The 24,517-nt window shown below is 38.1% G+C and overlaps 1 protein-coding gene across 2 annotated transcripts in view; it reads left to right on the top strand.

Moving 5' to 3' along the window:
• The window catches only part of LOC149257915 (DNA repair protein RadA-like protein), a 396,618-nt gene that overhangs the window by 215,460 nt on the left and 156,641 nt on the right, over positions 1-24,517 (top strand). The window contains exons 8-9 of one of the 2 annotated variants that reach the window (XM_089414584.1): positions 10,221-10,301; positions 10,617-10,682. The exons of the other annotated variant lie outside the window; for it this stretch is intronic. Coding sequence (XP_089270710.1) covers positions 10,221-10,301; positions 10,617-10,682 — 147 coding nt within the window. The remainder of the gene's footprint in view (positions 1-10,220; positions 10,302-10,616; positions 10,683-24,517) is intronic. 2 annotated transcript variants of the gene reach the window in all.

The raw sequence follows: 24,517 nt of genomic DNA, 5'->3' as shown, positions 1-24,517 counted from the left end.
CAAGCTCCAGGGTATGGTAGGATTGACAACTACTTGTAGCGGGTGGGATTTCTCAAGTGTGATGCAAATCCCAACCTTTATTGGTTGATGGTAGAAGATGAGCAACTCATCCTGGTATTGTATGTGAATGACCTCTTCTTGACAAAGGTCATCAAGGCTCATAGAAGACTACAAGAGGAACGTGGAAACAGAGTTTGACATGAAGGACTTGGGGCTCATGCATTACTTCCTAGGCTTGGAAGTCTGGCATAAGGACGAGGAGATCTTTTACGGTTGACGAAGATATGCTACAGAGATTCTGAAGAGATTAAGAATGTAAGATTGTAGACCCATGTCTATGCCTATGATCACAAACTGGAGGAAGATAGATGTATCAGAGGATGAGGAGATCAACCCCACCTTGTATAGACAACTTATTGGTTCTCTCATTTATCTGGTTAATACTAGGCCAGATATCTGCTTTGCGGTCAACAGTCTCAGTCAGTTTATGGTGGGACCAAAGTCAGTGCATTTGTTAAATTATGGTATGTTCTATGCTTAGAGCAGTTTACTTATCTTTCTTATTATTATCCATAGATTAGCAATCACATGTACATAAGTAAAGTGCAGATAGAACAGTAAACGATCAACAGAAAACAAGCCAAGACAAGAGACACAAGATGTGGCGGCTAACCAGGGACAAACCCCAATATGGGGAAACCCTTTGATCAAATCTTCTTTTATCTTCAATAATTCAGTAGAGAGAAATAGTACAAAAATCTGATTTATATCAGCAGCATCAGCATCATCGGCATCAACATCATCGGCATCAACAGTATCAGTGTCATCGGCATCATAATCATCGGCATCAGGGGCATCAGTATCATCGGCATCAGTGGCATCAACATCATCAGCATCAGTGACATCAGCGGCATCAACATCATTGGTATCAACAACATCAACATCATCGACCTCAGCGAAATCAGGATCATCGACATCAACCCTAAACTAGGGCAGTCAATATCTTCCAAACCGGAGGTCAGATCACCTCGATTCCTGTGCCAAAAATTGCGGATTTCCAAGGAGAGTCAGCTTCACCTACTATGCAGTCAAGAGAGAGAGAGAGAGAATGCTGGTCAACGCTGTTCAAAGTTCCAATTTGCAATTTGTAAACCCTTAGAAAACTGCATCCTTTCTTCCCACGTGTGAGAGAGACCTATCTGCGCAGGAGAGAGAGAGAGACTCTTTTTTGCGCAGAAGAGAGAGAGAGATGGATGAGAAGCGTGTCCAAATGAGGAGGAGACATCCTGTATTTATATGCAAATGTTGATGATGAATAGATGTGTCTGTTGGGCTTTTGAGCCTACATAAGTTGCTGGTCGACTTTGACAATTTGTCCATAATCAAAATAAATTCATATCTCCATAAATACTTATCGGAATCGGATGATCTTTAGATCAATCCTACACCTCTCGATGAGAGGAATCTAGATAAAATATTATCAGCCATGAATAAGGTGATCCTCATGGAGTTTGGCCCTAGTTGCCAATTTTAACACTCCCTCTCAACTAGGGAGAACTCCATCTGCAATTCGTCTGACCGTCACTACTATTCATCCATCAAATGCACTGCCCTGAACAACTTGACCCCTGCTCTGCTTTGCTCTGCTCTACCTTGCTATGCTCAGCTCTGCCTTGCTATGCTCTGCTCTGTTCTGCTCTGCTCGAACTATGAAGAAGAAGAAATGATCGAGGATGTATCATACCATCCTCCACTGACTTGAAGTCAGTCTCAGAGTGTGTACCACTCTCACTGGTCTCGGACCAATATCATTGATCCCAGATCAATGAAGGTCATCCTAACATAGGGAGTACAATAGATACAACGATGTGTCCATCGGTACCACTTTGGTCCCTATCCTCATTTCCCTGCTCATTGATCAGATGAGAGGTACTTCCCATGAGTCCGAGACTGCATGGGTAGGATGCCTCGACAGGAGAACTAATCGTCCTGTCCACAGGAGAGCGAATCGTCCTGTCCCACAAGAGAGCGAATCATCTTGTCCACAGGAGAGCGAATCATCCTGTGCACAGGAGAGCGAATCATCCTGTCGCACAAGAGAGCGAATCATCTTGTCCACAGGAGAGCAAATCATCCTGTCCATAGGAGAGCGAATCATCCTGTCCCACAAGAGAGCGAATCATCTTTTCCATAGGAGAGCGAATCATCCTGTCCACAGGAGAACAAATCATCCTGTCCCACAAGAGAGCGATTCTTCTTGTCCAGTGGATGCCACAAAGAACTAATCATCCTGGCCTACAAGAGAACGAATCATCCTGTTCCACAATTGCCATGGAGAACACATCATCCAGGCCCACAGGAGAACTAATCATTCTGTTCCATAGTTGCCATGGAGAACGAATCATCCTGGCCCACAGGAGAACTAATCATCCTGTTCCATAGTCACCACGGGGTGTCATAGGGGAAAGTTGAACCTTTTATCCTATACAAAGTGCACCAACAGGGGATGTTGAGTCACCCTGTGGTCATATGTTGCTCTAAGAAGTACCCTGTGCCCCCTGGAGCTCCCAAAGGTCAGTACATCATACTTGACCCTTGCTAGAGGGTCTCTAAACGACACCAAGTCGTTCTTGGAAAGTCAGGAATTTGACCTTTCCTAGGGGCTTTGTCAGAATGTCAGCGACCTGTTCATTTGTACCGATATGTTGGAGCCTTATAGTTCCCTGCTACACCATATCTCGAATATAGTGGTACTTGATATCGTTATGCTTGGAGCGATCATGAAATATAGGGTTCTCTGATAAACGAATCTTGCTCTGGTTGTCACACAGAATCACGATGGTATCTAGTGTAAATCCAAACAACTCACTGAAGAGCTTTCGTAACCAGACTGCCTCATAGGTGACCATGCTAGCAGCAATGTACTCTACCTCGGCGGTGCTGAAAACCACTGACTTTTGCTTCTTGCTTATTCAGGATATCGAAGCAGATCCCAAGGAAAAACAACACCCGGAAGTGCTCTTATGGTCCACCACACTGCTTGCCCAATCAACATCAGTATATCCAAGTAGTCTCACATCTTCGACAGTGTATCTTAACCCATGAGTGATTGTGCCATGAAGGTATCTCAACAGATTCTTGGCACCAATCCAATGTATGTGGTGAGGTTCAACCATATGTTGACTTAACGTGTTGACTGCAAAGCATATATCTGGATGGGAGTTCACTAAGAACATCAATGCTTCGATGAGTTGACGATACTCGGTGGCATTTCGTAAGACAGGTCCAGCAGCACTACCGCTTAACTTCTTGAAGTCAAGCTCCATTGGGGTAGTTACGGGCTTGCAGTCCACCATACCGAATCTTTCCAATATCTTCACCACATATTTTCCTTGAGATAGGAAAATCTCTCTTGGCTTCTGCCAGACTTCAAGTCCTAGGAAATAGTGCATCAGTCCTAGGTCCTTCATTTCAAACTCAGAAGCCAACTCCCTCTTACATTTGTGAATGAGAGGGTCTGCACCTGTTAGAAAGAGGTCGTCAACATACAATACCAGTATGAGAGGTTTGTCATCTTCAACCTTAAAGTAAAGGTTGGGATCGGCTTCACTCCTAGTGAATCCCAACTTCATCAAGTAGCTATCGATCCTCTCATACCATGCTCGGGGTGCTTGCTTCAGCCCATAGAGGGCCTTCTTCAACCTGCACACATGAGATTTTCGATCATAAATCTCAAATCCTTTGGGTTGCTCCATGTAGACCTCTTCTTTGATCGAACCATGCAAGAACGCGGTCTTAACATCCATCTGATGTAGTTTCCATCCTTGTGAAGGCCTCTTCCTAGAAGAGGAAGGCTCAGGTGGAGGAGGATCAATAGGATCCATGGGTTCTTCCACATCGGGCATTGTTCCATCATCTTTTTCTTTCAGTTCCCTGGTGTCAGCTTCTTGAGAGCTCCTCACTGTAGGAAGATTGTTCACCTTGCTAAGAGCCATATCTTCGTCAAAGGTGACATCATGACTAATCACGACTTCCCTTTGACCGGCTACATAGATTCTATAGCCCTTAGTATTTTCACTATAGCCCACGAAGATTCCTTTCTTTCTAGATGCACCCAATTTATTCCTTTTCTCTTTCGGCACATGAAAATATACAGGGCTTCCAAAAATTCTAAAATGAGATACATCAGGTTTCTTATCGGTGAACATTTCTTCAGGAATTTTGGAACCCAATGCTTGATGGGGGCATCAGTTTTGTACATATACAGCAGTGTTTGTAGCTTCGACCCATAGAAACTTTGGAAGTCTTTGATCATGAAGCATAGCATGAACAACTTCCATGATCGTACGGTTCTTCCTTTCCGCCACACCATTCTGCTCAGGAGTAGTCTCCCTCTTAATGCTAGCCTCTTTACAAAAGTCATGAAACTCATTAGATTCATATTCAGTCCCATTATCAGTGCTTAAGATCTTGATCTTCTTTTCGGTTTGATTCTTGATCAAGGGTTTGAAGTGTCGAAACTAGGAGAACACTTCATCCTTATTTTTCAAGAAGCATATCCAAGTCTTGCGAGAATAGTCATCTGTAAAAGTGAGGTAATATGAATATCCTCCGGAGGAGTTCACAGGCATCATACCATATATGTCTGAGTGAACTAACTGCAATATATCGAAGGTCTTGCTTTGGCTTGAGGGGAATGGTCCCCTTTTTAGCTTTCCTTCGGCACATCCGGGACATACACCTTCTTGCTCTAATCCGAACTCGGACATCCTGGTCACCATTTTTCTTACTTCAGGTAGAGCTTTATAATGAAGGTGAGCAAACCTCTGATGCCATAGGTCGGACTGAAGAGATGTGTCACAAGACATGACACCTAGCAGACTTCCTTCAACCTGATATAATGAATCAACTCGAAACCCAAGAGTGAAGGGATCTTTAATATTGTTTTTCCATACACGTACCTTGCCATCGCTGAAAGCCACCTTGTAGCCTTTGTCTTCCATTGCCGAAATGGACACCAGGTTCTTTTTGAGATCAGGTACATATAATACATCCTGTAGGTGGATTGTATTACCTTGATTCAATTTGAGAGAGACATTGCCTACACCTTTCACGGGATATTTCATATTCTAGCCTTTCCTTTGGATTTAGCCTTGGAATTGTTTCTTCTTTTAGCATGAGAAGAAAAGGCAGCGGGATGACCTTTAAGTGTGGGCATTTCTTGTTCTTCCATCCTTGCTTCTTCTTGAATGCATCTTGCCATTAATTCCTCAAATCCGGGAATTACATTATTGTTGAGAAGAGTAGTCCTGAATATATAACATTCAGATGGTAGTCCTCCTAGAGTTACGAGTGTCATTTCCCTGTCAGGAATTACTTCCCCAATAGATAGGAGATTGTTCTTGATGTCAGTGATTCTTAAGAAATATGCTTGCATATTTTCATCTTTGCCCTTTCGAATTTCCTTCAGCTTATTTCTAAGAAACATAACTTGATTTGCATCATTAACTTTAAATAAACTCACCAGTCTATCGTAGATTTCCTTGGAGGTGTTTAGCTCAGAAACATAGGCCACCAAGCGCTTGTCGATAGAGTCCCGGATGATCTTCTTTGCTTTGACTTCTCTGGATTTCCATTTGTTCCTGGCAGCAATGGATGCATTTGATGGAGGCTCAACAATATTGCCTCTCACATGGTCCAACACTTCCTGATCTTCTAAAGTCAGATTGAGAGACATCTTCCATCCGTGATAGTCAGACTTCTCACGGAGCTTGTCTTCGGCGGGGAAGAGTGTTGAGGACCCCATAGTTCTTTTTAGATAGCCTTGCCAACCTTCTCTTCAGTGATTGCTCTTGCTCTTGCTTGGGCTTTGTCTTCACCTCAACTTTGATACCATGTTAAATTATGGTATGTTCTATGCTTAGAGCAGTTTACTTATCTTTCTTATTATTATCCACAGATTAGCAATCACATGTACATAAGTAAAGTGCAGATAGAACATTAAACGATCAACAGAAAACAAGCCAAGACAAGAGACACAAGATGTGGCGGCTAGCCAGGGACAAACCCCAATATGGGGAAACCCTTTGATCAAATCTTCTTTTATCTTCAATAATTCAGTAGAGAGAAATAGTACAAAAATCTGATTTATATCAGTAGCAGCAAACCCTAGATCAACGTCATCAACATCAACGAAATCAATATCATCGGCATCAGTGGCATCAGTGGCATCAGTATCATTGGCATCAGCATCATCAACATCAACGGTATCAATATCATCGACATCAGCGGCATCAGTATCATCGGCATTAGCAGCATCAATATCATCGGCATCAGCGACATCAACGGCATCGGCATCAGCGACATCAACATCATCGACATCAACATCATCGACATCAACCCTAAACTAGGGCAGTCAATATCTTCCAAATCGGAGGTCAGATCACCTCGATTCTTGTGCCAAAAATTGCGGATTTCCAAGGAGAGTCAACTTCACCTACTGCACAGTCAAGAGAGAGAGAATGCTGGTCAACGCTGGTCAAAGTTCCAATCTGCAGTTTGTAAACCCTTAGAAAACTGCGTCCTTCCTTCCCACGTGTGAGAGAGAGACCTATCTGCGCAGGAGAGAGAGAGAGACTCTTTTCTGCGTAGAAGAGAGAGAGAGATGGATGAGAAGTGTGTCCAAATGAGGAGGAGACATCCTGTATTTATATGCAAATGTTGATGATGAATAGATGTGTCTGTTGGGCTTCTGAGCCTACATAAGTTGCTGGCCGACTTTGACAATTTGTCCATAATCAAAATAAATTCATATCTCCATAAATACTTATCGGAATTAGATGATCTTTAGATCAATCCTACACCTCTCGACAAGAGGAATCTAGATAAAATATTATCAGCCATGAATAAGGTGATCCTCATGGAGTTTGGCCCTAGTTGCCAATTTTAATAGCATTGGACAACAACGAAGAACATTTTGAGGTACTTGCACAACACAGTCGAGTATGGGTTGAGATATACTCGCTATGATGGTAGTAGATTGTGTGGATTCACAGATGTAGATTGGACAGACAATTTTGTCGATAAGAAGAGCACATCAAGGTCAACAGGGATGGTTTCTTGGTGCAACAGGAAGCAAAAGTCAGTAGCACTGAGCTCTGCAACAGAGTATATGGCAGCTAGCACAACTATGTGCGAAACAATATTGCTTCGGAAGCTGCTAATGATCTTGTTTAGTTAGAGGATGGAAGAGATCAATATCTACTGTGGTAATCAGAGTTGCATCAAGCTCTCTGAAAATATAGTGTTTCATGATAGGTCGAAAGACTCGAAACAAATAGATATCCAATATAATTTCATTCGAGAATGTGTGTAGCGTGGAGCAGTACAACTACAACATGCTTCAATAGAAGAGCAAGTTTCAGATATATATTCATGAAAGCTTTAGGGAGAGCTAAGTTTATATATTTCAGAGAACAAATGGGTATATTGGAGAACCTTTTAAGTAGCACGGACAACGAGTTTTGGTTCTCAGTTGCATTAGTTGCAACAACAACATGAGATAGTTGTAGTGTAGTCGTAGAGTTGGCAGCAGTATAGTTGTACAGTGTAGTGTTAGCAGCAGCACATATGTAGTGTGGTTCAGCTACAATTGTGGCAGATGAATCAAAGTTGCACAACACTTGGTGTGCAGTGGCAGATTGTCATAGTTGTCAGACATCAACAACGTGTATGGGAGGATGTTATGAGATGGTAGTGGTAGAACACCTTCCTCACTAAGAGGGAGTGTTGAGTTTTGTAGCATTGGACAGGGGTTCTAGTCTCGACTTTGTTCAAAGAGGCTTAGAAACACTAGAGCTTCAGAACCTAAAAATGTTTCATGAAAAAACACCTAGAGGTGGCTCAATTAAGTTAATCAATCAATAATTAATTTTTTCCTAAGCCTAACTTAGGAAAACTAATTAATTAACAACAATTAATTGAGAAACATGAGATATCTCCAGAAACTCACATGGATCGACTCAAAAATGATCTTAGTCGTTGATGAGGACTTAATCATGGCTATTGGTGAGCCAACGATAGATTATAAGAGGAGGTCGATGGGGTTGGAGCTAAACACACTTGAGGTTGAGTTCCTTGACAAAAATTGAGCTCCCCAGTTGCAATGATTTAACTAAGAAGAATTCGAGCCAGAGAGGGGACATAGAGACAATGAGGGTCAGACACAGTGAGTTCGAAGGAAGCTTTCCAGTTCCAGCGAGTCAACGGCAGAAGGGACACATTTCCTAGAGAGGTTGCGCATGTTGTAACTTATTTTTACCCAAGTTTGTTTTTTTACTTTTCCTTTATGTTGAAAAAAGAAAAATAAAAAATATAGAAAAGAGAATTAAGAAAAGGAAAGAAATGAAATGAAAAATGAGAATAAATAAATAAATGTCAAAAGAAAAGATTGAAAAAGGGATATAAAAAAGATATATATGAAAAAAATAAACAAAATAAAAATCCCAAAGTTTGCGAGCAAGTCAGAATGTCGCGTTCATTTATTTTATATTATTATTATTTTAAAATCCTTTGTATTTTTCCAAAGGGCTATATTTTATTGTAAATAAAGATGATTTGACATTTTGTCGCATAGCAATAATGTTCGTTTTGAAATCAATATGGGATTATCCTTGCACGGATGAACGACGAAGGATGAACTTGGAACTGCCCCCCCACATTATCAGAAGTTAACGAGGGGGTCGGGTTCCGAAAAGTTGATTCACCGAAACTGTCGAACCATATGTGGCAGCTCCACGATGAGTTCGCGACCACCCTCTCCAATACCGTTAACCATCCCCCCCTCCCCCCCTTTCGAAAACCACTTTGCTTTACTCTCCCACCCCCCCCCTTTCGAAAACCGCTATGCCTTCTTGCCTCCGTTTCCCACTCGCACACATATCCCTCCATTTGTCCCTCTACTATTTGCTCTCGCCAAATAACCGTTCGACAATTTAATTCCTCCCACCAAACAACTGTGTAACTGTTAGGTCATTAAATCTTTCCTGCAACATCTAGTTTATTAATTTACGATGTATTCTCACAAAGGGAAGTTGAAACTAGTTCTAGAAAGTCCTACATTCTCCTCTGTCATTAACCTAGACGAGCTCCCTCTGGTCGATACACAATGCAAAATCTTAGAGACGCATTAAATCTTTCCTGCAACATCTAGTTTATTAATTTACGATGTATTCTCACAAAGGCAAGTTGAAACTAGTTCTAGAAAGTCCTACATTTTCCTCTGTCATTAACCTAGACGAGCTCCCTCTGGTCGATACACAATGCAAAATCTTAGAGACGCAGTGCGAGTTGAATCTATATGAACTCCACAACTGGGCAAACCAGAAATTCCAAGATATTAGTGATGAATTGAGTATTTGGAAGTCTTTCTTGCCCAATTTGTCTTTCCCCAAATTCATACCTTCACTGGAATCATTACACTGGAATCTGGTGATACAATCTCAAATGAGATTGTGATTTTTTGTTGTTTAAAATACATTTTTGAATGCATAAATGGATTCAACACCTTGAAAAACCCTTGGGCCTCTCGAATTCTAGAGATTAAACAACTTAAACTCAAATTTTTAAAAATATCTGCCAGATTTTGATTAAAATTAACCGGATAAATGGTCTGAAAAAGGGCCATTTTGTCTATAAGTTAGACTACCCCTTTTACTTTGTGAAATGGTTGAAGATTCTGTTTTTTCTCTTTATTTGTTCCCCTCCTCAAGTGCAATGTCAGCGGGGCTGTGTAAGATTTTTTGTTCTATTGTGTCTACTAAAGTTTGTATATTGGTTTACAGGCCATTAGCACCTAAAATTTGTAAAGCATTAACAAAACAATACAGCGTAATCACAATAGAATTTATAACTTGCTGTCGATATGTCAGTATGCCCATTATGTATATGAAAAGTTTTCTGCCCATCTATACATAGATGTGGATTCCCCTGTTTCCTTTAATTTTAGAACTTCCATTTCTGAAACTTGTGTCTTTTATGAAACTTGATTCTGTTTCCCTGCTTAAGGTGAAAAATATTACTTTTTTGTGTTAGCGTTATAACTATTCATGACATCAAATTCGTGGGAAGAGGTTCATGAACTTTTGCTATTCTTGTTTCTTAAAATATAGTTGTTTTGTTTTGCAATATTGAACAAAGAGCCTTGTGTGATATATTTGCAGGTGGGGCATGTGACTAAGTCTGGAGATATAGCCGGGCCTCGTGTTTTGGAGCATGTTGTGGACGTGGTTCTATATTTAGAGGTCATTCTCTTATGTTCCATTGGCGGTGTTTTTTCTTGATGAAAATAAAGATATTAGTATGTGGAGGAAGCTTTAGGTGAATTTATGAGTCATTGCCTAACAATGAGCGTATTCAGTGTAATTTTTACTCTTCAAATGCCTCTTTATATTTATGGTTATTCATTTTTTTTCTAATGTCCTGTTGTAATAATTACACTCATACTTGATTAGGAACCATTGAGAGAGTATATGAAGAAAATGTGATCTTATACATGAGTATGATTGCACAATGTGTTCATGCACTTCTAATTATAATTTCCACATTTATTTTTGCAGGGGGATCGTTTATTGTCACATCGTATATTGAGAACAGTTAAAAATCGTTTTGGGTCAACTGACGAGGTCTACATTTCAATTGATGCATTTCTTTAATTTGCAACTCTGTAGTATCATATCTATGATTATAATATGGCCTTTTTGTTGTTTATTTTCGTAAGTTATCTTTCAAATTCTTCAGAGATAATAGAATGCAAGAACTAGTAGTTCTTTTTTGTTGAAAAGTTTCATATATAGAAAAAATATCTACATCAGAAAATAAAACAGTAAAAGGGTATGTATACAATTGAACTTGTTATTGGTTGGATTCTCCCTAGTGAAAAAGTCCCAACCTCACCAGGGGGAGAATCTAGGGAAACTAACGGGCAAGACAATCACTGTCAGCTCGGCAGCCTTGCCCTTCATTTCTAGGTTTAGGTGTGTGATTTCCTAGCCTACGGGGGATTCCCTATGTTTGATTCTAAGCTTATTGTGCAGTATTATCAGAAGTTTTACTTAGCTTAGATGTTGATCTCTTCTTAGCAGTATGGCAAACATACCAGCTCATACGTCTGGGGTTCGAGGTTTGTTGTTGCCCATCAAACTTTTATTAGCTGTAATACCATTGCCGAGTTTACAGGCAGTTGTTACACATTACAGGGATGATTGATTTCTAAGCATGAGGCTGTCAAAAGCCAACTTCGTATCCAGATTTACAAATGGATAAAGCTCGAAGATTTTTTAAGTTAAGGGAAGCTTTCTATTATTACCCGGTATTGTTTCCGTTTATGGGCTGGGTTGCATGCATGCCCACTGTTATTATTAGAGCTTGATTTTTTCTAATTTAATTTCACAGCTGTATGAGTGGTGGAAAGTTGGGAACAAAACAAAACAGCAGGGCAGCATAGCGCTCCCCACTCAATTCTTGTTATTCATTACATTGCATTGTAGTCCCGTTCATTGTCAGTGGATTTCGGCTGAGTCTTCATTTGCATTCCATTCCATTTCATGGCATTGTTCAGATTATTCAGTCTCACCTTATTTAATTCTTAAATTTTTTTGAAATGCTCTTCATGCTACAAAGCTAGAGGTTGTGAATGTGTTGACTTTATCCGTTTTTTTAACTTAAGGTAATTTTACTCTAAAAAGAGATGTAAATTCTTATAATTATTACATTCCATGATTTTGGCGGTTCTAGAGTTTAAGCCACGCCTGTATTGTCATATTTGTTGGTTTAGATCTGTTTATTTTGAGTGTTGTGGTATATTTATGGGTAATCAATTTCAAAAGAGTGTGAGCTTATAAGAGCGTTTTAGTAGCCCTTATTTAAACTCGGGGTCCTCTTATATTGCCTAATAATTCACTTGGACCAACATCTCCTCTAGAGAAATTCAACAATTCTAATTTAATAATCCTATCGGCCTCTCTTTGTACCTTTTGGGACAATTGCTAGTATATCACCACATCAATTAATATATATCATTGGAGTATGATATTTGTCATCATATTTTAAACTGTGCTAATTAAAGAGAAGCCACATGTGAAATTATACACCAAGTCTGTTGACCATGTTCATCATATAACAAATACTAAGAAGAGTGTTATATGATTTGCATCATCAATTTCATTGTTCGCTTGATAAAGATGACAGGTACCAAATAGATAAGTAAATATCTGATTCTAATAATTCAGAGGTTCACAACTTAATGTGTTTCAAGGTAATTCCATAGACATGAACCTAGAAAAAGTAATGTATGATCATGCGAGCCTATTCTTGTGGATCTTTATGCACCACCAGATTTATTCCATTCAGATGTATATTAAGAAATTGCGAGTCCAAGCGTGCTTTTCAAATGTTAATTTGTGCATTTGACAATAGAATAACATTTGAGATCAGTAACGAAATTTAAGATTGGAAAGGATTAGTGGCCACATCATCAAATTCACGAAGGAAAATGGTTCACAAATTAAACGGTCAATAATTTCATACACCACACTTATCATTTTAGTTTCAAAATCAGATTTATGAGAAATGCACTATCATATTTAAGATATGTCTAATTCTCATGACAACCATAAAGATTGGCAATGCCATCAGATAGTAGATTTTAGCCAGAAATATTTCAGATGTCGCTATTTGTGGTATTTTCAAAGTATAGCGAAATAAAGCCAGTGGATATGTTTAACATATAGTTATAAGAGCAGTTACAACCAAATCAAATTTGTACTTATATCATATCCCGCTAAATCTCATTTATTAGTAATTAAAGGTTCTGCGCATACAATTAAATATGTGAAATTTGAAGTCCAATTTAGAGCTGAAATACCATGTAGTGAATCTGTAATATATGAAACCCTAGCTTAGATTTCTGAAATCATTAAATCTCATTTAAGTAAAGAGCATCTATTGATGATACCTTTGAAATTGCAATGAGCTAGGGTTTAAATAAATCACAGCTGAAGATGAAGTTGTATGTTCCAGAACTGAAGTTTCTTGCTTGTGGTGATTAGATTTTAAACTAATTAGTGCAATAATGATCTCAAAAAATGTGCAAAACAAAAGGAAAACAGACAATTTATCAGTCATGACTCACCAGAGGTCCTGTATTCGTGATTGGAATATAGATTCACTTTGATACTTGTCAACGCCCTTCACAAAATGTTCAATCATGGTAACATTCGAAATAAATTTGTGGCTTCTGGCTTTAGATTTCCTAGGGAAAAAGAATTGCAGCGTGCTGGCTCTTTTCGGTGGTAGCTTGTCTCTGAATACACCTGTGTATGCATTTGTGCTAGAGGAATAAGTGTGCAAGCTACAGCTTAACTCCTCTGCGTGTGGGATTGAGTTTGAATTTTAGAGTATGCATGATAAAAGTTTGAATTCGATTGGCATATTGACTGGGTTGCTGCGTGGGCATGATTTAAATCCAAGCGACAACAGAACCTATATTCTCTTCCTCAATGCTTGTAAAGTGGAAATAAAATCCAAATATTTTATTGCACCCAGGTCCTAGAGACTTGGCATCCTTAATAAGTGAGAAACCTCTGGCCAACAACTGCATATGTACCTCATCCATCTATGTGGTGCAAAAAGGAGAGAAAACATTGACCTCATTATGAAAACCAGACATTGGAGATATCTTGTAGAGGGTAAATAGACTAGAAATCCCTAGACATTGCCAAATACCAATGAAAGAGAAGTCAACAGAAGAGAAGTGAACCGACGGCTGCAATAATATCACAAATATCCAAAATAAATGGAATAGTATATGAGAATCCATCTGGATTAGAATATCACATTGAATAAAAAAGTGAGAGATGATGATCAAATGAGTGAATTACAATGAGGGGCCTTATATATATATATATATATATATATATATATATATATATATATAAAAGTGGATGCTTTTTCACTAAAAGGATGTGTAACTAGGTTCGGTCTTCATAAATGTACTTTTGATATCTATATTTATTCAAGAAAAGAAATATTATTCTTTATAATATATGTCAATGAGTATCTTGCTCATTGAAATAGGTCTAGCACTAGTTTAAGTGCTATAGGTGAGTCAAATAGTCAAAAGGAAATGTTGAAGGCATGTTACATCATGTATGAATATGTAAGGAAAACCTCCAAGCAAAGTCAAGTCTCCTCCTATGCTAAGGCACCATCAAGAAGCTACTTCAAGCATGCTACACCATCAAAAAGAAGCTATCCGAAGTATAAAAGGCAAGCCTACCTACAAACAGTAAGTCAGCCTTCAAGTCGGCCTAAAGGAGGGACAGACCTCTCTATATAGAGGCTGTCCACTCCCTCAAAAGAGAACGAACAACACTCTGAAATCTGCAAAGGTGAAAGGCAAGAAAAAGTAAAGGAAAAGGGTCTCCAAGTGTAGCGAGGAGGAAGGGTACACAACCAAAGTTAAGGAGACTATTTTTAGGGCAGCTACAGCCACACATGCAAGGATAAGGAAGACTGCCTGCGGTTATGACAGCAGTCACTAACAGCACACCATATCTCTCTGTTTCGAGTTCTAACCAAGCCTACAAGACCACTCTCTCTCAAGTGAAGGACCAAGGAAGAAAAACGAAGTTTAGAAGTCTGTTCTAGGGCTTATTACAGTCACACGTGTGAGTGAAGGAGAGCTGACTGCAGTCATCACAGCAGCACTATCACAGACACATATATCTCATTGTTTAGGGTTCAAAATAGGCCTTGTGGTTCAAACTAGGCCTACAAGGCCTCTCTCTCAAGCGTGGAAGAAGGGTATGCAAGCAAAGAAAGGAAGACAAGTCTAACATAGTTTTGTGAGGAGAATCACTTACACATACAGAGAATTAGGGCTGAAGGGAAGAAGACAAAGTGCTGCAAGAGGAAATAATTTTGAAAGGACTTGACTTGTGGTTGGAGGATCCTCTAGTCAAGGGTCTAGGGTTTGGCATTGATCAACAAAAGCTTCAATAAGAGAAATTCACTAAAGGGTTTTCTTCTCAAGAGAAGAGAGGTTTTAGACCTGGCAGAGAGCCCATATCTTGTGTTCTTGTTCTTATGTTTTGTTAGCAGTTTGATGAAATACACACACATGTAGTAATAATAAGAAGAAGAAGATTAAGCGAACAAGAAAACTAAGAAGACTCCTCAAATTGTTATCAAGTAACGAAAAATTACACTACACTACTTTGCCCTAGATTCTTCAACAGGATGTCCTTTCATTCTGATGATTCCCTTCATTAGATATTAATTATTAATTATTATTATTTATATGTATGTTTATTGCATTGCATTCCCCTTCAGAAATGCTTCGTCCTGAAAGCATATTTACGGAAAGCTTTACATTTTTTATCTAGCTTGTAATGCCTTTGCATGACTCTCTATTCTTGATGTTGTCATGGTTAATGATACAAGATGATATGGGTTACAAAAAATTGAGTAGAATAGACAAATTGTGAAAGACCTAGACCACCTTAAAAGAATTTTTAGCAAAACTGTGTGGCAATGATTCCTGTGATTTGGAAAATGATAAGATTTCATTTTTGAGCTTTTTTCATTATAGTAGGATTTTTAGTTAACTTCTTATACTAATTTATTTCTTTTTTAACGTGTTGAATAGTATGAGGACTTTCATTCTTTGTATGACAATGATGAATCCTTGTATCTTGCGTCTTACTTTTGGAGACCTCATTGTTTGATATTGATGATGATATTCTGGTTGGTAAGATTTCATTTAGAATTGTATTTATTCCTTTTTTTGTAGTCTGGGCTTTTGTAACTTTAGAATTCTCTATTTCAGTGGGGCTAGTGATTGATTCTTTATCAATTAGTGATTCCTTGATGGTAAGTTTCTTTAGTGTTTCTTGTTGTGGCTTCCTTTAACCTTTTAACTTCCTAATCCTCGTGAAACTTTCTTTCACCTTTTAACTTCCTAGCGTTGAAAATGTGTAGCTATGGTCGGCATTTTCATGTTTGACGCATGAAGAAAAGTCCAAATTTGAACTCTTGACCAAATCAGCCTAAGGACAACTCAACCACACATGTGGAAAAGCCTCCTCCAAACAATCATATAAATAAAACCTCAATGGAACTCATTTGGACATCATTGCATCACAAATCATTTAGTTGAAATTTAGGGTACATCCACACGTGCGAAGGAGTCAAAGGAGCCTTTCTTTTCTGTGTTGACAAACATATCTTTCTCTATTTTGTCTTTCATTGACTTGGGCTAGTTTGGATCTGTTTGGTCGAAGTTTGATTGTGCTTGGAGGCTGAAGATTGCAGAAGGTTCGTTGACTTGACTTGATCAAGATCTTACCTCTATTGCAGGCTGTAATTTAGAAAATATGTAGCTATGTTATGAATATAATTCATAACAATTAGATAAATAAAATAAATATTAATATTAAATAATTAAATATTATTTATGTTAAATAGTCATTAAATTAAGTCATCTGCTTTTATATCTCAACAGGTGACCTTTCGTGAATGGGCATGTCCTTTAGGCACACCTTTTCACTTAATTTAATGACTATTTAACTTAAATAACATTTAATTATTTAATATTAATATTTATTTTATTTATCTAATTGTTATGAATTATATTCATAACATAGCCTCTTCCTTCGGAAGCTTTGTCCTCAAAGCTTTAACGCTGGGGGTTTTCTTCACTTAGTGTCTGTCGTCTCGTCATTGATTCGTCATGTAGCTTATCAGTATTATTTCCTTGTATATTTATTTATTTATTTTTTTTTATTTTTTTTAATAATACTTTTTTTTTTTTTTTTTAATTGATTTTTTTTTAGTAACTCTATATTTTTTTGAACTCTAATATATATATATATTTTACTATAATTTTTTTTTTTTAAATACTTTTTTTTACACTTTTTAACATTATATATATATATATATATATATATAGTAAAATTAAATTTAATATATTAAAATTATATGTATAACTTTAATATATATATGAAACTTGTAATTGTAAATATACTATGGAAGGTTATGACGTTTGGCAGGTAACAAGGCACTAATATGGCGCATAGAGATTATTTATTCTGTCTTTCTATACATCAATGTCTAGTTTTATTGGATGCAATGTGTCCGATTGATCATCAATGCACATCTTATTTAGTATTTCATTCCATTAAACACTCTTTTGGTTCTATATGAATTGTGCATATATATACTGCTAGGCAAGAATCAGAAGGCTCTGAGAGAATAAGTCTCTGGCGACGATACTGTAAGTTTTACTGGTCGGATGGAAAGCATCCCAAAATACTTATTTGGATGGATCCGAGCATATTGGCATCGTGGGGTTGCAAGATATAGTTGACTCCAGCGAACCCGTTCCGCAACAACCTTTCCTTGCTTCTTTAAAGCCGTATTTACGGGGACTTTTTATCATGTCAAGCAGCTTATCATATACATTAATATAAGCAATTTTAAGACCAGGAAGCGCAGGCTTCAAGTTCTCCAGCAAAGATGCAACTTTTTTATTAAATGAGATGGCAACATCATTAGACTCATTAATGCATGCATGACTGGTCAAATTCTAAAGAGTGATTTGTGAAGGCAAACAACCGAAAGGAGGAAGAATGATGAGGCCAAATAAAAAGGCACCTTCTTTGTAGATATTATGGGTAAACTTTGAGAGAGACTGGAGGAGAAGATCCTGGAACTGGTCAAGAGTATAATGTGCTCTTGTATTGGGATTGATATAATAATTATTGATAAAGTCATTGGTTCCTGTGGTTAACGTAAAGAAAGCTCCTGCTATTACCTCGCTGGTATTCTCCGGGCCCAACATATTCACTAGCCGTTCTCTATAATGCTTGAAGTTATCCACCTGTTGCTCCAAAGTTAGAACATTAAGAGCGAGTGACATAGTATCACTGTATCCAGAACTAGCGGAAGCAAAGTTGGCGCCAGTCAGAATCTGCGGTCCTTGAAATTGAGGATCCAAATATGTGGGCACTGTATCAGGAAGGCCAAATAATCCAGCTGTCCTGGTCACATTTCCTTTGCTATCCTGATGATACGACTTGGCCGCCTCATTTTCTTCTTTCATATACACACCGCGTACAAGCTTCACACCTAATGTAATGCCCCGCTTCTTAGCCTCTTCTGATGCTGCAATTATTTGGGGCAACGAATCTTTCAAGAAAGCTTGTACAGTCCCATACACAACAGGGTTCCCAGGTGTTCAGTTGAATTGAGAAAATGCTCTGAAATCCAAGTAATCAATAGCGGGTTGAACAGTTGTGTTTTCTGCATCCACCAATAAGGGAAGCGAGGCGGCTCCGCAGGCTCCACATAAATGAAACAGTCTCTGCTCTGCTAAATTTAAGTCTATTTCCTGATTGATGTCTAGATTTGTTTGAGTTTCTTCCTTCCACGACAGATTGGATTCAGGATAGCCTTGCTGCAATCTTAGCAAATGACTGACTCTTTCCAGTACATTCCGAGGACATATGGCTGTTATCTTCACGCACAAAAAGCTCACCGATCCAGGAGGAAGCAGATACATTGAAGACACGATACTAAGAAAGTGGTTAAGATTAGAGTCATAGGCAGCATTGTCCAGTGCCACGCCATCCACTGTGTAATTGAGAATGGTTTTCAAGTCGAGATCCCTGATTCTGCGCAACTCCCGGGAAACTAATTCAACGTTCTCGCCCGCATAGAAAAGAGCATAAGCCGCGTGAAAGATATGCAATTTATAAAGTTCGTACTTGCTTGAGGCCATGACCATGGGTTGGCAACAGATCAAATTAAGACGAAACAATGAATCAATTAACTCCTCTGTCGTGAATCCTGAGAACAATTTCTCCTCGTCTCCCAAGTCCAGAATTGAAGAGGAATTAGCTTCTGCATTAATATTGTCGTTCTTTACATTGCAGGTGGCGACATGAAAGAATTTGAGGTGCTCTCGCTCTGGAGTTTCTCGTGCAGTAACAAAACCAATTTTGTTGAATATTTTGAAAGCACTACCGGCCAAATGCTCATGGTTGCGATATTTCACGACTGAATGCTGTGTTTGTGATAATGTTGCAGGCTCGTCATTAGTAGTGTGAGTGTTACAACTACTTGCATGTAAATTAGAATTTTCAGATGATTGTAATGTGGTCATTTCAAATTTATTAGAATTAGAGTGCCCCCTTTCTCCTTTACTTTCAACTTCAACTTCATTTGGATCATCATCTTGATCTTTTTTTTGTTTCTTCACTGTCACTAGTATCTTCATTATTATTGATTTCCTTTCGCCATGCTTTAACTTCTGCAAATGATTTTTCTAAACACTGAAATGATTTTTGAATTTCACTACACTGCTCAACGCATTCAGGACGTGAACGTAATGGTGAACGTAATGGCACATTGTGCGGCGAACAACGTTCAAAGACTCGCATGATTATATCATGTGCCATGGCTCTGATATCACTGAAGCATAAAAACTTACGCTGAAACGAGAAAACTGATAGCTTGTAGACTTGAATGTAAAAATACACAGAGGTATTTAATAATAATAATTGATTATATATATAAAATGTATAAGATGATATTAAATGTTACAATGAGGCCCTGCTTTTATATCTCGCCAGGTGACCTTTCGTGAATGGGCATGTCTTTTAGACATGCCTTTTCACATAATTTAATGACTATTTAACCTAAATAATATTTAATTATTTAATATTAATATTTATTTTATTTATCTAATTGTTATGAATCATATTCATAACAGGCTAGCGATTGATTCTTTATCAATCAGTGATTCCTTGATGGTAAGTTTCTTTAGTGTTTCTTGTTGTGGCTTCCTTTAATATTTTAACTTCCTAATCCTTGTGAAACTTTTTTTCACCTTTTAACTTCCCAGCGTTGAAAATGTGTAGCTATGGTCCACATTTTCATTTGTGATGCATGAAGAAAAGTCCAAATTTGAACTCTTGACCAAGTCAGTCTAAGGACAACTCAACAACACATGTGGAAAAGCCTCCGCCAAACAATCATATAAATAAAACCTCAATGGAGCTCATGTGGACATCATTGCATCCCAAATCATTTAGTTGAAATTTAGGGTACATCCACACATGCGAAGGAGTCAAAGGAGCCTTTCTTTTCTGTGTTGACAAACATATCTTTCTCTATTTTGTCTTTCATTGATTGGGTTAGTTTGGATCTGTTTGACCGAAGTTCGATTGTGCTTGGAGGCTGAAGATTCCAAAAGGTTCGTTGACTTGACTTGATCAAGATCTTAGCTCTATTGCAGGCTGTAATTTGACCAATGTTGACTTTCTCTCTCTTCGTTGACTAGTTTTGCTTGGTATTTATTGAGGTCAAATTTGGAATTTTGTTGGAATATTCTAATGTGCCATTGTCATAACGAAAGATTGGTTGGGTTTCCCCCTTGTGGGTTTTACCTCGGCCGGGAACCTAAGTTTTTGTCACTTGTCTCTTGTTCTATTGTCAAGACCAAGTCAGAAGACCCTTCTTCATTGGTTCTTATTCTTGCCCAAGTCAACCCAAGTCAAACTGCCTTTTTGCACTGCTAGTCTCGGCTAATATGAAATTTCAGTTCCTTTCCACATACCTGTAATCTGTTACGACTGTAATTCTACACGTGTGAGGTGATGGAGAGAGATTAGGGATGCTTTCCTCCTTCGCTTTGCCTGAAGACTTCTCTTGGTGATCTCAGCTAGCAAGGGAGCTGGATTGAAGACCTTCTTGATGAATTCCTCAAGGACGGATATGACACTATGGCAGAAACCCTAGATTCTACCACACGTGCGAGGAGATTAATCTAAAAATAGTGCCAAAAATCTTCGCTCTTCCTCTCTTCCTTCTCACTGCTTATGAGGTTGATCTTCTTTTGATTTTCATGCTTCGTTTCTTCTCTTGCATGCTTGACCAAATTTTTGTATTCTAGGTGAGGCCGAGCTGCCCTATATATAGTGGTCTGTCTATCAAAATAACCTGACTTCTCTTTGTGACAAGGTCGACATGCCTTTCTAGAATCATCCTTAGGCCGAATTCAAGGAGAGTTTGTGACATGGTCATGTATGGTTAATAAATTTTCTCTTACAATGAATTTCATGCCCAAATGGGTCTTCAATCCTTGACATTGACTCAATAGAGTTTATGACATGACGACCAACCCTAAAAGCTCACAATGGGAGCTTTAATTATAAAAATAAAATTCCTTGATAATGAAACCCATGATTCAAGCATTACAAAATAATTTTATTTTTCTTCTTTACATCAATTATATAAAAATCTTAATTGTAGATGTCATTATGAAGACCGAACCTAGTTACATTTTTCAACACTCCCTCTTAACTAGGGAGGTTTTCATAATCTACACAAAGGTACTTGGACATTCTCAAACTGAAGAATTCTCATAAGAAGAATCATATTGGTAACGCATTTGTATAGCGTTATATCATCCAACCTTGTCACATAGGAAGGTCTTGACTAACAACTCTATCTCTCCACAAGACTAGAGCTCAATGTTGGCAAGACCAATGATGTATAGACACCCTCATCTTTGTCTCTCTTGGAACATACCCTACCCAGGTTCTTAGATTGTGTTCCACCAGGACTATTCTTATCTTGGATTCCCAATCCTCAAAGAATATTGGTACTCTACGACTACTCTTATCTTGGATGCCCTAACTCATCCTTAAAGAGTATTAGATGCCAAATATTTACCCAATCCTCCATTCTGTCTTCCCAAGTGAAGACAAGAATGATGTGTCTGTCTCTACCTCTCAACTTAGGGAGGACATACCTATTCCATTGAAGGAATGTACCCATTCTTATAAAAGGGAATGTACCCAAGCTCCCTCTTAACTAGGGACTTGACCAACCTACCTCTTTACGAGGGACTTGGTTCTAGCAGCTCTTTAGGTGGAGATCATGGGATAACCAACTACTTGTAGAACTTGTTTCTTTGATGTCATGAATTTCTTCTTTGTTATGGTTACATATTTTGAGACTACTTCATAGGGCACAGTCCATCCATCACTTTCATGCATGAGTTAGTCATGTCATCATTCATTTCATTGGAAAATGACCCATTAGTCCATATCTGGTCTTCCTTCATGCCATGCTGCCTTCTTCATGCCATGTTTCCTTGAGGATATTTTATCCTGCTACATGGGCACTAGTTGTAGAAAACTTCCACAATTCCTCCCTTGGTAGACTTGCATAAGCCTATCCAGATATTGTTCAAAAATAAGAATTGAACATTAAATCGAAATTACCTTTGTGATGGTCTTTCATCATGACATCTTCTTGTTAGCATCAACATCCCGCATGCATACTGACACATCTCCAAAAGATATATACTTTCAAGGTTCTCTTTCTTTTTCAAACTTCATCAGGGTCTTCATATCTTTGATGGAGATATCATAGTCAAATCTTTCAGTTCTTGGATGTTTATTACCTTCTCCATAGTTGCATATTTCATGATCCCTTCCCTTATTTCTTCACATATTTCTTTCCCAGGAACTTCCAATCAAAGTTACTTCAATTTTTGTCAACCACCTCATATTTCCTATGAGGGCATATTATGTTGATTTGATATAGTCAATGTGTGACCCATTCCTTCTTGCATCCTTTCGAAGGAGGAGATCCTTTCTTTTGATCATGCTCTCGAGATAGAGCATTTATCCATGTTATCTGCAACCATATGAAATGACTATAGATTATCAAATACAAGCACACGTACCACATTTTTAATTATTATTTTTATTATTTATTAGGTCATAAAGACTTCCATCAGTAGCTTCTTTGATTGAAAGAACTTCTTCAATTCTTTGACATCATACGATCATCCCTTGAATTCCTGCAAGATGGATTTCTTGATGAAACACTTGCTTCCTACTAATCGATGAATCTTCCAATGAAGATTCCAACTAATGATCTTGAGTATCCTCATTCTGCAAATGCTTCCTTTTGACTGATGTATGATGAGCTTTGTACTAGATGACTTTTTCCTTTTTCTCATAAGTACCACTTATGCTTCTTATGAGGTTGTTACCAAGAGCTATCTCCTACTATAGGTGATTGACGTAGACTTCTATTTCAACTATCTTTCATGCTTCTCTATGATGGTGTCACAAGTTCTTGCTTTCAATGCTTCTATGATGCTATGATGCATCCTATCATGCTCCTTAGTGACTTATGATAGTCATATCTTACAACAAAAAACTTAAAACTGAAAACTTGAAAAGATCTAGGCAAGGAAGGCTATTTCAATCATAGTAGAGATGTTTTACTTTTTGTTTTTTGGATTTCTTCTTTTCAGCGTCCTCCACTTCTTCGACGATATGGGCTTCTTCTCTTCCTCTTTTGTTATTGCCCTTCTTGAGCGTAGGACAATCTATCTTGTAATTCCCATATTCTTGACAACCATAACATTGAACCTTAGCCATATTCTTCTTCTTTTTTCGAGGGTCAAATTTCCCAAACTTTCCTTTTCTTTTTGTCATTGTAGCATATGCTTGATTTTGCTCACTTCATCCTACATCGTTTTTGCCTTCAGTCTGGTTTCTTCAATCTTGCATAGAGACCATAGATCCTTGAATGGAGTAGCTTCTTTCTTGCCATAAATGCATGAAGTAAAGTTACCTCATTCTTTTGGTAGTGCATTTAGTACTACAGTGGTCATTTCCTTGTCAGACATTATTTCTCCCAGATCTTGAAGTTGGTCCCTTATTTCAGATATTCTCATAAAGAATGAGGCTATCCCTTCTTGTTTTGAAATCCTTAGCTTGTAGAATTCTTGCCTTAATGAGATAACTTCTCTTGCAGTGCTTACAAAAAATAACTCTACCAGTTTGTCATATTTATCTTTTGAGGTTTCGAGTTTAGATACATATGGAATGAGGGGATCCTTGATGGATTCTATAAGTATCCATTAAGCCCTTACTTCCCCTTTCATAAACCTTGCAAGTGCTTGAGAATCTTCTTTTCGAGGTTTAGTGGTTGAGCCATTAACATGTTCCATGACTTCATTTTCAATGAGATTTAGATCTGCCCTCTTCTTCCATGCAAGAAAGTTTGAAGCCCCAACCAACTTGTTGCTTACTTTGCAAAAAGACATTTTGACAGGTTCAGATGTAGACATAAATATACTTACTTGAGAAGATGCTTCTTCCACTTATTGCTTCTTTGAGTTTGATGATGAAATAGATAATAGAAAACCTATTCTTGATGAAGATAGTTATCTTCAAGATTGATCCTTGGCTCCATAGAGAGGGAGATTACCTTAGATGTTTTTGATGATGATGATGACAATGTCGTTGATCTTGCTTTTCTTGGATGAGTAGACTTCAAGCTATTTCGTCAACTTGAGTAGAGGTAGGGTCTTTGATGATAACTTGAGTGGAGATTCCAAGGCTTCTTTTGGTGAAGACTTCTTCTTTGA

This window comes from Pinus tabuliformis, chromosome 6, assembly GCF_031772625.1.
Source record: "Pinus tabuliformis cultivar Carrire ecotype Pingquan chromosome 6, CPIR1, whole genome shotgun sequence".
NCBI classification, from domain to species: domain Eukaryota; kingdom Viridiplantae; phylum Streptophyta; class Pinopsida; order Pinales; family Pinaceae; genus Pinus; species Pinus tabuliformis.
The sequence above is the reverse complement of the archived record's forward strand: the minus strand, read 5'-3'. Positions and strand labels throughout refer to the sequence as shown.